Here is a 13,676-nt window from a genome sequence, read left to right as displayed (position 1 = left end):
ATTTTGAGAGGACAGCAAATTTACACTGTTATACAAGTTGTACACTCACTACTTTACATCGTAGCAAAGTGTCATTTCTTCAGTGTTGTCACATGAAAAGATGGAATAAAATATTTACAAAAATGTGAGGGGTGTACTCACTTTTGTGTGATACTGCATCTGAAGACAAAGGGTTCACATGATATCAAATAATAAAGGTAAACCAAGTAGGTCATAGTATGTCGGCTTAGTGGGATTTTGGAACCCATAAGTCATATAACTTCAGTACAGGCTAATAGTAAAATAAAGAAAAGTATGCAGAGAGAGAAGGGAACTTAAAAATGTGGTTCATTTTTAGAATCCTTAATTTTTTCCTCTCAGTTATTAGGTTTATACTAGAAAAGTGTAAGAAAGAAAAGGGAAACAGTTATTTTTTAAAGTTATTTTTATTTTAATATATTTTCATGCCATGAATGCTGCAGCAGTAGGCCACATTACTATCTGTTGAACTCGTTTTTGGAAAAATAAGGGAATTCCAGCATATAAAAAAGAAACAGATACCATTTTATATAATAATATTGTAATGATTCCGTTTATCATAAAATTGACAAAATAATATTTTAGCATAGGTGCAACAAAATTAAATACAAATTATGCTTTGTATTCAAATAGATAGTAAATGTATTCCAAAATATATACACATGTGATGTGATAATCTATATAGCCAAATACTTATGGAAACCTGATCATCACACCTATAGAAGTTTGTTGGGTACTCCATTTCAAAACTGTAACTATTAGTACCCTGTTTCCCCGAAAATATAACCTAGCGTGATTGTTGGTGATGACTGCAATATAAGCCCTACCCCCCAAATAAACCCTAGTTAAAGTCTTTGTAGGTCCCATTTTCAGGGTAGACCTTATTTTCGAGGAAACAGGGTAGTGCTTATTTGGGGGGGTAGGGCTTATATTGCAGCCATCACCGACAATCACGCTAGGTCTTATTTTTGGGGAAATAGGGTATGGAGTTTGCACTCTTTTTAGGTATAACAGCCTTTGCTGTTCTTGGAAATCATTCCACTAGATTTTGAAGTGTGTCTGTAGGAATTTGTGGTCAAAGGGATTAGTGAGGTTAGGTACTAAAGACCTTGTTTGCAATTAGGATTCCAATTCATACCAAAGGTGTTCAATATGGTTGAGGTCCATACACACCAAACGTATCAGTCATGAGGCCCACATACTACCAAACTCATCAATCATCAATTTGAAGGGTGTCCACATGCTTTTGGCATATAGTGTATGCATCAGTTCCCCGGGATAGAATCTTCTCTCCAGATCTTATTTGCGCCTACTGCCATACAAGGACTGTATTCCAACGATGTCATCTTGAGACAAGCGGAAGTTGTCTGTGTTCACATAGCGATAGGTTGGAAACATCAAAGCTCTGGGATCATTAGAGTGATCAAGACCCAAAGAATGGCCAAATTCATGCGCAGCGACCAGAAATAAATTGAAATCTACAAGGAAAGGTCATTTTCTTAGTTAAATATACTTTGTGTAGATCTTGAAAGCCTCAAATACTAAAAATAAAAAAAACTGCATTACTTTTTCTGTGGAAATATGCAGGCAAACAGGCTTTCCACTTTGCAAGTACATTTGCACTTTGCAAGGGAATTTTCCCCAGAGCATAGTGAATGTGCAGATATTTCATTTTGCAAAGAATACCCAATCACATGCAAGGAAAACAAAAAAAAAACCGCACTTTTGCTTGCACGTGATTGGATGGTGAAATCAGGAGAGCTTCAGCTCTGCGGCAAAATCCCTTGCAAACTGAAAAGCCTATGTGCCTTTAGTAAATCAATCCCTTAGTGTTCATTTGTTAAGGATTATGAGAAGCTTTAATTCACAAAACTTTACCATACACAGTGAATTTGATTAAGTAAAAGAGTAGAGTATGTTTATTTTTGCAAGTTGAATTTTCATTTTTTAAGGACACTTTGACTTGGTGAATGTGGTGAAAGTTCACTATGGACAGACTACCCAATCAAATTTAAAATCAACTGTATTTGTGTTTGTACATAATTGGTGATGGAAGTCAGCAGAACCTTCATGTTATTCACTGAGCTAAGGGAAAATTCTCTTGCAAAAAAAAAAAATCTCTTCTAAGTAAACAGCCAGTAAATCAACCACAATATGAAATTTACTATGCATTATTTTCATAATCTCTTTACAAATATTACATTCACTAATTAGCCAAAGGGCCACATCTCATTGTTAGGGATGAGCCGAACACCCCCAGTTCAGTTCGCATCCAGAACATGTGAACAGGCAAAAAATTTGTTTGAATACGCAAACACCATTAAAGTCTATGGGAAACGAACATGAATAATCAAAAGGGCTAATTTTAAAGACTTATATGCAAGTTATTGTCATAAAAAGTGTTTGGGGACCCGAGTCCTGCTCCAGGGGACATGTATCAATGCAAAAAAAAAAGTTTTAAAAACTGACGTTTTTTCAGGAGCAGTGATTTTAATAATGCTTAAAGTAAAACAATAAAAGTGTAATATTTCTTTAAATTTCATACGAAAAAACTGCCATTTTTAAAACTTTTTTTTGCATTGATACATGTCCTCTGGGGCAGGACCCGGGTCCCCAAACACTTTTTATGACAATTACTTGCATATTAACCTTTAAAATGAACACTTTTGATTTCTCCCATAGACAGTTAAAAGGTGTTCCATGGCTTTCGAATTTGCAGCAAACACCCCAAATTGTTCGCTATTCGGCGAACGGCCAATGTTCGAGTCAAACTCATGTTCGATCCGAACATAAAGCCCATCTTTACTCATCATCAATAGAATAGATGAAAATATTTAACATTAGGGCTGTGTGTTGACTATATATTAGAAAAATGTACGTAGACTTTAGATCAATTTATCAATGCTTCCTGGAAATTTTATAAAATAATAGAAAAAAGAAAGTGGAAACAGGGGAAAATACAATTTTTGCCTGCAAGCGCTGAATCAAAACCAGAAGAGTAACTGATTTTTGGCCTATCTGATAATTTTATATTGTGTATGCATGGCAGTGAAAGTTTAGACGTGGAGCATAACATGCACTAAAATAATAATGCAATGTTCTATATCATTGTACTACCCTCAGTAAAAAAGGTGGTTTGACCTGGGTAAGGCATTGTTCCCAGTGAGTGGTTGCTGTAATCAATTATTTGCAGACTTTTCTAGAAGTAATAATTAGAAATATTTTAAAATCAAACCAAAACAAAGGATGCATCAACACAAAAAAATACCTGCTCTGGTATTTGTCCATCTTTCATCTTCATCAAAATGGGCATCACCACCTATTCCTTCTGCTGGAGCATAGGCATGGGCCAGTACCCCACTAGGACCATCAAAAGGAGATTGATCACCATGTCCTGTAAAACCAGTAATATTATCATATTAATACTATAATTACAACTGCAAGTCATAAGTCAGTATCATCATAGATTTTTACCTCTCCTTCTGCACTTACCAATAATTTAATAATACTGAAACTTAACAACGAATGTGGTAAGAGATTGACTGGGAACTGTTTCTAGAATTATTAAGAGTTATAAAAAGAAGTAGGTGGCGTATTTTTTCTGAATAATCCTGAAACTGAAATATCCATTTTAATTAGGCAGACCCTTTAAAGAGGAAATATTCATACTGTTACTGTTTATCGGATCCTGATGCTGCCCCCACAAAGTAATTGTTGCCAATACCTGGGATTCTCAACAATTTCTCACTCAATGGCATTGAGTATTCACAGTGAACAGGAATTGGCTTTTCATATAATTGAAGTTAATATTCACTCCGTATGTAGCGGCCATAACCCTTGGCAGGGCGACCTTAACTTTTGGGCTTACCGGTTACCTCTGCTCAGCTTGTTCTTCCACGTCTAGGGGTTCCCAGAGTTAGTACCCAACAACTTTGGACGCTGACACCAAAAAGTCCTTTAGAAAGGTTTTTATTTGCAGGGGTAACATCCAATAAACACAGTCTCTTATGGGAACAGAGGACAAGGGTGAAGGAACTCAGGCACCTTGAACTGCTAATATCAGAAAGTCTCTAGTACCACCCAGAGAGTAGACACTCGCAGCTGGGTGCTTCAAAGCTGAGCAAATCTCTAGCCAGAGATTATGGCAGTCAGCACTTTGATTCAGAACTTGTGAAATCTTGAACAAGTTGTAACTGAAAGTGAACAGGAACCTTTTTCCTCAGTACCTGGAACGTTCTGTCTAATTGGCAGTACTGGAAAAAGCATGGATTCGTCAATGTCCTTTACAACTCAGCAACCAGGCACTTCTTAGGATGCCAGCTTGTCGGCTCTCCTCCGAAGAGGCCTCCCCCGGTTGCTCACACGAGCTGTGGTTCCCCTCCAACCCGAGAGCACACCCGGACGCCTTGAATCCTCCCTCAGTTACTGCGCCTTGGACCAGCCGGTTCCGAGACTCTGGAACAGACGGATCCTCACCCCAGACCAGGCGGATCTATCGGGGTCGACCAACCGAAGCATCTTGCGGAGCGACACACGCTCCCGTGACTGGGACCCCTTGCGGGGCTACCCCGGGCCAGAACCAGGAACAGGCCAATATGGCCTCACAAACGAACCCAGAACACGCGACTTCAACATCTTAGGTACCCTTCCCCAGACTCCTCAGCAGGGCCCGGCACACCCACTGATTGGTTCAGAGGAATGCTGATACCAGGCCTGGTTCTAAGCCTGTGATGTGTATCCAACTGTACACATGACCAGGCAGAACTCTAAGACAGCCCAGCCAAACTGATGTCAAAGTTAACCTACACAATTAATCCTCAGAACTCCATTTCTGCTCTGAGGCAAAAACTAAATTTGTGCATGACAGACACTTTGTCCAAAGTGTCATTGCTATGCGTATATTGAGTGAAGATTCTTAACTCCTTTAGTAAATAAGTCTAGAATGTCAGTGTAAAAAATTCATATAAAAAATAAGGGATTTTAAACATTAACTTACCTCGTCTTGAAAATTGAATGAGTATATCTGCTTGTCCTCTTGTGACCTTCCTGAACCTCAGAGGAGTCACTTGGCTCCAAACATTGAAAGCCTTCTGTATTGATTCATCAACCACACGCCTGGGTAGGTCAGGGGTATAATTCTGTATTCTGTTTTAATAAACCAGAGGAAAGAAAGAAAGTGAGCTGTGCAACTCATTATTCCATGTACAGAGGGTTGGTCAGTTGTGCCGCAGACAAGATATTGTATTCCCTCTCACTGTATGAACAATACTTACCTTAAATAATGCTCTAATGCTTGTGTTTATGCACTTTGGGCGTGCCTACACTCTTTAAAGTTCTAGCTGATTACCCTTATTAGCTCAAAAAACCTGTGTGGGCTCAAATTTAATTTAGTTCTGCCTATTGTTTTCACTGATACTGTAGACTGGTTTACCTAAACCTCATGGCTAAACTCTACCAACTACTTTTACCCTGTCCAATGAGCACCCTTACTGGCCACTGAGGCAGTATTTTTGGACAGTGGAATGACAATTGGTTGTGCTTAGTTAGACCCCCAACAACAAAATGAATACAAATCAGAAAGGAGGATCGTTTTTCTAACGTAGCCTCCATGGCAGTATGATTATGTCAGATTTTTGCATCTCACAGCAGTGCAATTATTATGCATAGAAATTTGGCATTTTATATAGTAGGCTTGTAATTTTTAGCAATAACACACTTAAATCAGTCCAAACAAGAGTCTTGTAGACATCCTGGGTATGATAAAGTTTGAAACACAAAATCATAATTTATAATATAATAAATAAATATAAATAATTATAAAAAATAAATAATATAATAATAAAATGAATTTCTCCACGATTCACTATCGCTCAATTCTGCAAGTGTTCTAATTTACTATCGCTGTTTTCTAGCTGGTCCAAATCCACTTTTCATGTAAAGGGACACTTTTTGGTTGCTATGGACAATCTCCAGTTTCCAGGCAGAAAGAACAGTATATATAATATAAAGGTGCATGCAGGGCATTGGGCAAAGCACTAGGGACAAATGGGATGTGAAATAATTTCATACAGTAATGTAATCTGTAAGATTACAGTGTACTGTATGTATCATGATTTAAATTTTTTTTGAATTTGTCGCCGGGCTCCGCCCCATGTGGCGTGACGCTCACAGGCAATGGAGCCCGGCACACAGAGGCTTCATGAGGAGGACAGAGCCTGCAGACACAGCGGGGGGACATCGGATGATCCTGGGGACAAGGTACACTGCACCAGGATCCTGCAATGCAATCCTGAGTGTGGCTCGGGGTTACCACTAATGGTACTGAAATTTAACCCCGAGCCACACTCGGGAAAACTGCCAGGGAGGTTAAATAATATTAGGTGTTCCTGGTATACTGTATGATCTTAGCCAGAACCTTTACTTTTAAAGCTTTAAAATGAAATATGGATTCAAAAGCTATTATTGTCTATTATTGCTATTATCTCTTTCTCCTCACAGGTCAGACTGATAGCAGAGGGAGCCATTGGCTCTTGATATCAATCAAATCCTTTGATGATGAGTGGGTGACGGGGTCGAGCCCTGCTGTCTGTGTCTATAGACGCAAGCAGCAGGGCTCAGGATCAACTCCACATGCCCCCCATAGGAAGCCACTCTTAATGGGGGCACTAGGCTAACAGGAGGAGCCAGGAGAACTGTCAGGGGACCCCAGAAAGAGAGGCTTGGAGCTACTCTGTGCAATCTATTCATAGCACAGAGAAGGTAAGTATAACATGTTTATTATTTAAAAAAATTAAGGTTTAGAATTACTTTAACTCTGATTTTTTCCTTAAAGGAAAAGTCCAGCCTGAGCTTTTTAGGCTGGGCTTCTCCTCTTTCAGCGGAGAGCGGTCTGAAGTCCGCTCTCCGCTGACGTCACTGCCATCAGTCAAGGAGCTGTGTCACCCCGACTTCCCAAGTCCGGATCTGCCAGGTCCCTTCATTGATGGCAGTCTCAGCATCTCAGCGAGCCGCTAAGATGCTGAGACGCCGCTCCTCATCCCTCCACAGCTCATTGCTCCAATGAGTGTGGAGGATCAGAGCAGGAGCAATGCCACCTGACAGTCAGCGTCGCTCTGCTCAGGGAGGAGTGAGAACCAAGCCATCAACGTTGTTTGTGGCTCAGTTCTCAGTGCAGTGACAACGAGGGACAGCTGCAGCATCGGTCTGATGCTGCATCCTCCTAGGTAAGTATGATTATGCAAAAAAAAGAAAACCATACTTCTCTTTTAACCACTTAAGCCCAGGACCATTTTGCTGACCAAAGACCAGAGCACTTTTTGTGATTCGGCACTGCGTCACTTTAACTGACAATTGCGCAGTCGTGCGACGTGGCTCCTAAATAAAATTGATGTCCTTTTTTACGCACAAATAGAGCTTTCTTTTGGTGGTATTTGATCACCCCTACAGATTTTATTTTTTTGCGCTATAAACAAAACAAGAGCGACAATTTGGAAAAAATGCATTATTTTTTACATTTTGCTATAGTAAATATCCACCAAAGATATATAAAAAAACATTTTTTTCTCAATTTAGCCCAATACGTATTCTTCTACATATTTTTGGTAAAAAAAAAATTGCAGTAAGCTTTTATTAATTGGTTTGCGCAAAAGATATAGCATTTACAAAATAGGGGATAGTTTTATGCCATTTTTATTAATATTTTTTTTTACTAGTAATGGCGGTGATCAGCGATTTTTATCATGACTGTGACATTATGGCAGACACATCGGACATTTTTGACACATTTTTGGGACCATTGTCATTTATACAGCAATCAGTGCTATGCAAATGCACTGATTCCTGTGTAAATGACATTGGCAGTGAAGGGGTTAACCACTAGGGGGCAGTGTAGGGGTTAAGTATGTCCTGTGGAGTGATTCTAACTATGAGGGGGGCGTGGCTACCTGTAACATGTCACTGATCTCTGCTCTGATCACAGGGGGCAGAGATCAGTGGCACTGTCACTAGGTAAAATGGGGAGATGCTTGTTTACATTAGCATCTCCCCGTTCTTCCTCTCCGTGAGACGATCGTTGGGTATCCCCGCGGACATCGAGTCCGCTGGACCGTGACCCGATTCACAGAGCTTGCCGTGGACATGGTGCACACGCGCCCGCAGGCCGCCTCTTAAAGGGCAATGTACGGGTACGTTAGTTTGCCTGTACGCGCCCTTCTGCTGCAATATATCTGCGTGAGGCGGTCGGCAAGTGGTTAAATAAAGGTCATGTGAATAAATGCCAAGGCAGTAGTTACAAAATGGTGGTATGCTACATTTTTTTTTTTTTTACCTATGTATCATCAAATCACAGTGCTCTTAGAATTGACTGTATTTCTACCTTCTCTTACTTTTTTCTTGTTTACCTGCTTTTAATGGAAGGTGTGTGGATACTTATCTAATGAATGTTTAAAGCAACCACACCAGGCCAGATCATAACTGGGTTGATCGCTCTGGTCACCAATGTTAAACACCTCAAGAATTACTTTATTTTTGGATGTAGGGTTAACAGTGTACCCTTTAAGGTGAGCCTCCCATAAAATCCCTTTGAACCAGTTATGTATAACTCTGAAGAAAAAATCTGAAATACGCACAAAGTACAATAAAGAACAGAATCTTCTCTTCACTTCTGTCTGTTTGTCTGTTACAAAACAAAATACGTCCCACCCAGGAAAAACTTAAACCCAATTTCAGCAGATGTGTCATCCTCTGTTATATCCTGGGCTGTGAGTAACTGTGTTAAACATACCTGTAGGTCAGGGAATTTCGTGGCCATTTTGGTCTTCCAGGGAAGGCTCTGAAATCTGCTACATCAGGCATGCCACATCTGGGGGTTTTCATCATATCCATTGTGTCCGTGTCCAATCTCCCTGTGATCCTGATTCCAAAAAACTTTTGCATTTCTTTGACCCTATCTTCAAATGTCTTTCTTGATTTGCTGGTCAGTATATAAAATTTGTTTAGGTAGTCCTTGTGAAAAAAAAGAAATCATTAATCTTTCTAAAATCTGATTGTAAAATCTAATTTGCTTATATTTTGCCTTCCCTGGTTCTTCATAATCATTGTAATGCATTTAAAATAAAAAACTTCAATTTTTAATACAATCATTATATTAGACCCAGCATCAATGTGTATTTGTGCTTCTCATCTGCAATAAAGACAGATCATGGATGGTGGGAAGGTCCTACAGGGTGCTTTACAAAGCTTCCTGAAAACACCACCTCATCCTACCACATTGATCTTTAGAACAAGAAATCTGGCACTCTCAGAGGATATAGCAAACATAAGTGAAGCAGGTGGTGGTATAGGCAAATATATTCTTTACTGCATTTCTTTACATTTTAATTTAGCACTTTTTTAGCTTTATACCAGCATGACCTCTGAAGTGTTGCATCACAAAAGTCCCCCTTTTGACAAGTTGGTTCCATTTATATGTATTATGCAGAGGGTTCTCCTCTCTGAAACAGCTTTCACTTTGATATTTCTAGCTAAGTGTTTAACTTCATAACCGTTGGTGCTAAGATCCACCTACTACCCTTTCCTCCTGTCCAGTAAGTGCTCACATTGTACAATTAGGTGGGGGTGGATGGATCTTAGTCCTGAAGTAAGGAAAGCCACGTTCCTCGTAATAATAATGTGAAACTCGGACAAGAGAGGACAGGTTTCCTTTGACTAATATTTATAATATCAGACATCCTGTATTACCTTTAACTTTTAAAAATGAAAAAAGTCTTAGGAGTTAGTGTTACTGTAAAGCCGCGTACACACGGGTGGACTGTCTGGCCAACTTAGTCCGTCAGACAATCCGACGGACAGTCCGTCCTACTTTCGAATGAACGGACTTGACCACACACGGATGCACAAACAGTCCGTCGAAAGCTTGCGCGATGACGTGTACAGCACGTACGACGGGACTAGAAATAGGAAGTCCAATACACAGCAATGCAACCTTTCGCCGTGTAAATCCTTTCTGAGCATGCGCCATACTTAGTCCGTCGAACTAGCCTACTCACGAGCGGATTGTCCGCTGAAACCAAAGTATGACGGACAGTATTACGGAAATTCCGAAATACTTAGTCCGCCAGACTGCACGCTGAAAAAGTCCGCTGAAGCCCACACACGAGCGGACTGTCCGCTGAAATGTGTTTCGACTGACTAAGTTGGCCAGACAGTCCGCCCGTGTGTACGTGGCTTTAGTCTCTCTGATATCCTCTTTTAGACAATTCTAATCTGAGCAGATGTTCCCCTCTGAAGATTTTACCTCGCCTTCTGTTAAGGCAACAGCCGTAAACTGTATAGATTTCTTAAGTTTTTGTGCTTGTAACAATGGTTATCAGGGCAAATAGAGAGGTAAATCTCCTCAGATGATACACAGACAACAACAAAAACCCATTAGAGGAATCATTCCCCAACTAAGGTTCCTCTAGAGGCAGCTAGGGATTCTCCTAACTGTAGCAGATTGACCTCCCATTTGATGGTGCTTGCATAGTTCCATGGTCAACACCACTTTCCAGAGCCAACCAATAGTATATTTAATTGTCTGTAGGATTGCATTCTGATCACCAATGTAACAATCAACCACTGGGTTTATTTTACACACTAACCACCAATGTAAGGAGGGCATTTTTCCCACTGGCCACCAATGTAAGGGGCATTTTCTCACTGACCGTCAATTAAATGGCTTTAGTATGAGTTCCCTGGAATCTAAACATTATTTCAAGGGTTCCTAGACTGTAAAAGGGCTAAGAAAGACTACATTAGAGGTTTTAACCATTCTCAAAGCTATTCAAACACGTAAAACAATTTGAAAGGATCTTCTATGGTACCAATTTTTTTCAGAAAAAATAAACAATACTTCATGGGTGCATGGCTTGTTTTTATAAATTCTGATACCATAATAAGAAAACAGAGTTTGAATCATGGAAACACACTTGTTTGCCTAAATTCCATCATTTCTTTGTAGGAAATATGACAAAATTATTATGCGCAGTTGCCAAAGACAACATTACCTCTTTTCTTTTGTAACAATTCTCAATTATAGCGGGTAAATATAATGTACATATCTGTACAGATCTATACATCAAACCAAAAATGTAGCAGAATAAGATGTGGGATAAATGAAAATTCCTTTAGAAAATAAGAAACTCCAGAATGCTTCAAACCTACCAGAGCAAACTTCTGATCCCCTGGAGTGACGTCTGCATCGTTTTGTGGACTTGGCATTGCAAATGCTCCATAGTACAGTGACAGAAGAACGAGACTTCGAACTTGGACCATTGTGGCAGTCAAAGGACACAGCCTGCACTGTTTTGTACCCTTCGAGGCACCATCTTTTATAGTAAAGTGTAGGTGTTGCAATATAGTGACTCATTTTGCAGTTCACCAAAATCACCTGACCCTTTTCCAAGCTATTGTTCACAACCCACACATTTGATTTGAAGTAATCTTTGCTGAAAAGCCACAGCATAAAAATAGAAGAAAACTTCCTTATTTTTATTGCAAAATTCTATTGCTCAGAAATTGTTTTCTAGAAGATTTCTGTAAGTTACAGTTTGAAAAGGTAAAATGTTTCTATGTTGAACTTAGAGCTTACGTTTTCCATATTTGGACTTTTTTTTCTAGCATTATTTACACTTCCTTTCAAGGATTGTTACACTATACCACTCAGTGGTGCAATGGAAACAACAACCACTGAATTTGTAAAAAAAAAAAAAAAAAAAAAAAAAAAGATACACATTCTTGGCACACTACATGAAAGAATTCCCAAAAGGTTCACCATGCACCTATATATATATATATCAGATATCCGCATTGCCAAGCCTGCATTTCTGCACCTCCATGGAACAATACATTTTTTTTTTTTTACAGAAATATTAATATTTAAAGGGCATTTGATTTTAGATTTTAAAATGTATTCACAATTGTAAAGAGACATTGTCACCTTGCCTATACAGGGAAAATTGACAGAGGTTCTGCCAAGGGTCCAAACCCCCTTCTACCTCCCTGTCTGCACTCCTTTGTCAATTCTGTCTTAGTTACATCCGGAAACACTACCCAGTGCTTTTGTTATAGGAGGGCTTGTAACCTGCACCCTTGTAAGAGTTCTCAGGCCCAGCAGCCAATCAATAGGCCCAAGTTCTGTAATGTGACAGAGGGTTATACCCCAGGTCACTGACAATTCTTATTTCAGTGCTGGTTGTATTGTGAGATATTGCAGGCATAGTGATTAAGTAGGGTCAGGATATGCTCTTTTCAGAGACACTGATGCTTTCCCTGTGTGGGAAAGATGACACTCATGACAGTATGTCTTTAAGATTTGCAAATGCCTGAGTTGAATAAAAAAATAAAATATCAGCATCTTCCATACTGACCTGTATAATCATTCACAAAACTACTTCAAGTGGAGCTCCATCCAAAAGAGCAAGCTCTGTTTGTCTGCCCACCCCCCCGGTGCAACGTTTGAAAGCTGGTGGGGGGGGGGGTGGGGGGAGTGGTTACCTGGTTTCAAGAATCGGCTTGGGTGAGAACACCGCAGAATCAATGGATAGGTAAGTGCCCTAATAGCAAAAGTCAGCAGCTAGAGAACCTTCATTTTTTCGGGGGAGGGGGGGGGGGGTTGGTTGGCTGGAGCTCCTTCTTGAAGTGGATCTAAACCCAAAAGCAACAATTTATTATAGTGCAGCTTACTAGTCCTAAAATGTGGTAGCTGCATTTGTTTTCCTTTTTTAAAGTTAGTTAATTTTTATTTTCACCTGGTGACCCCACCAGTCTGTTGTTTTTCAACTTCCTTTAACAGACCAAGCTGTTCAGCAAAAGTGGCAGTTAGAAGGTTGAGAAAATGACTTTACCACTGACAGGAGTAGAGTGCCTTTGGCCAAACATAGCTCAGGGGGACTAAGGCCGCGTACACACGGGCGGATTGTCTGCCCAACTTAGTCCGCTGAACCGTGTTTCAGCAGACAATCCGCTCGTGTGTGGGCTTCAGCTGACTTTTTCAGCGGACAGTCTGACGGACTAAGTCTTTCGGAATTTCCGTAATTTTGTCCGTCCAAACTTGGTTTCAGCGGACAGTCCGCTCGTGTGTAGGCAAGTTGGACGGACTAAGTATGGCGCATGCTCAGAAAGGATTTACACGCCGAAGGTTGCATTGCAGTGTATTGGACGTCGTATTTCTAGTCCCGTCGTACGTGCTGTACACGTCATCGCGCAAGCTTTCAGCGGACTGTCTGTTCATCGTGTGTGGTCAAGTCCGTTCATTTAAAAGTTGGACGGACTGTCTGTCGGATTGTCTGACGAACTTAGTTGGGCGGATAATCCGCCCGTGTGTACGCGGCCTAAGTCCACGCCCCACATTATATAAGGCTGCTTACAAATCTAGATTAGGCAGGTATATATATATATATATATATATATATATATACATATATATATATATACATATATATATATATATATATATATATTTACACACATATATAAATATATATATATATATATATATATATATATATATATATATATACACAGTCAGTCTAGTATATAGACTGGATAGTATATAGACAGTCAGTGGCATAACTAGAACCTTCAGGGCCCCGATGCAGGAAACCTTGGAGGGCCCCCCCCCC

At 39.9% G+C, this 13,676-nt stretch overlaps 1 protein-coding gene across 1 annotated transcript; it reads right to left on the bottom strand.

Annotated features, from left to right (window-relative positions):
* Window positions 1-406: 406 nt before the first annotated feature.
* LOC143984076 (collagenase 3-like) lies at window positions 407-11,371 on the bottom strand. The gene is made up of 5 exons (XM_077484385.1): window positions 11,218-11,371; window positions 8,801-9,021; window positions 5,015-5,163; window positions 3,287-3,412; window positions 407-1,496 (listed from the first exon to the last, which is right to left on the bottom strand). Exons 1-5 carry the CDS (start codon window positions 11,326-11,328, stop codon window positions 1,318-1,320), a joined length of 786 nt encoding a protein of 261 aa, XP_077340511.1. The 5' UTR covers window positions 11,329-11,371; the 3' UTR covers window positions 407-1,317.
* Window positions 11,372-13,676: the final 2,305 nt, after the last annotated feature.

This window comes from Lithobates pipiens, unplaced genomic scaffold, assembly GCF_037356315.1.
Source record: "Lithobates pipiens isolate NorthernLeopardFrog02 unplaced genomic scaffold, aLitPip1_a1.2 Scaffold_16, whole genome shotgun sequence".
NCBI classification, from domain to species: domain Eukaryota; kingdom Metazoa; phylum Chordata; class Amphibia; order Anura; family Ranidae; genus Lithobates; species Lithobates pipiens.
Note: the sequence above shows the minus strand (reverse complement) of the source record. Positions and strands in the feature narration are given on the sequence as shown.

Excerpts from the sequence above, each read along its gene's own strand:
- LOC143984076 (XM_077484385.1), bottom strand. The coding sequence starts at position 11,328 with ATGGTCCAAGTTCGAAGTCTCGTTCTTCTGTCACTGTACTATGGAGCA. Across the intron at positions 9,022-11,217 it reads GGGATCAGAAGTTTGCTCTG|GACTACCTAAACAAATTTTA; the intron begins GTAGGTTTGAAG and ends TTTTTTCACAAG. Across the intron at positions 1,497-3,286 it reads ATGGACAAATACCAGAGCAG|ATTTCAATTTATTTCTGGTC; the intron begins GTATTTTTTTGT and ends CTTTCCTTGTAG.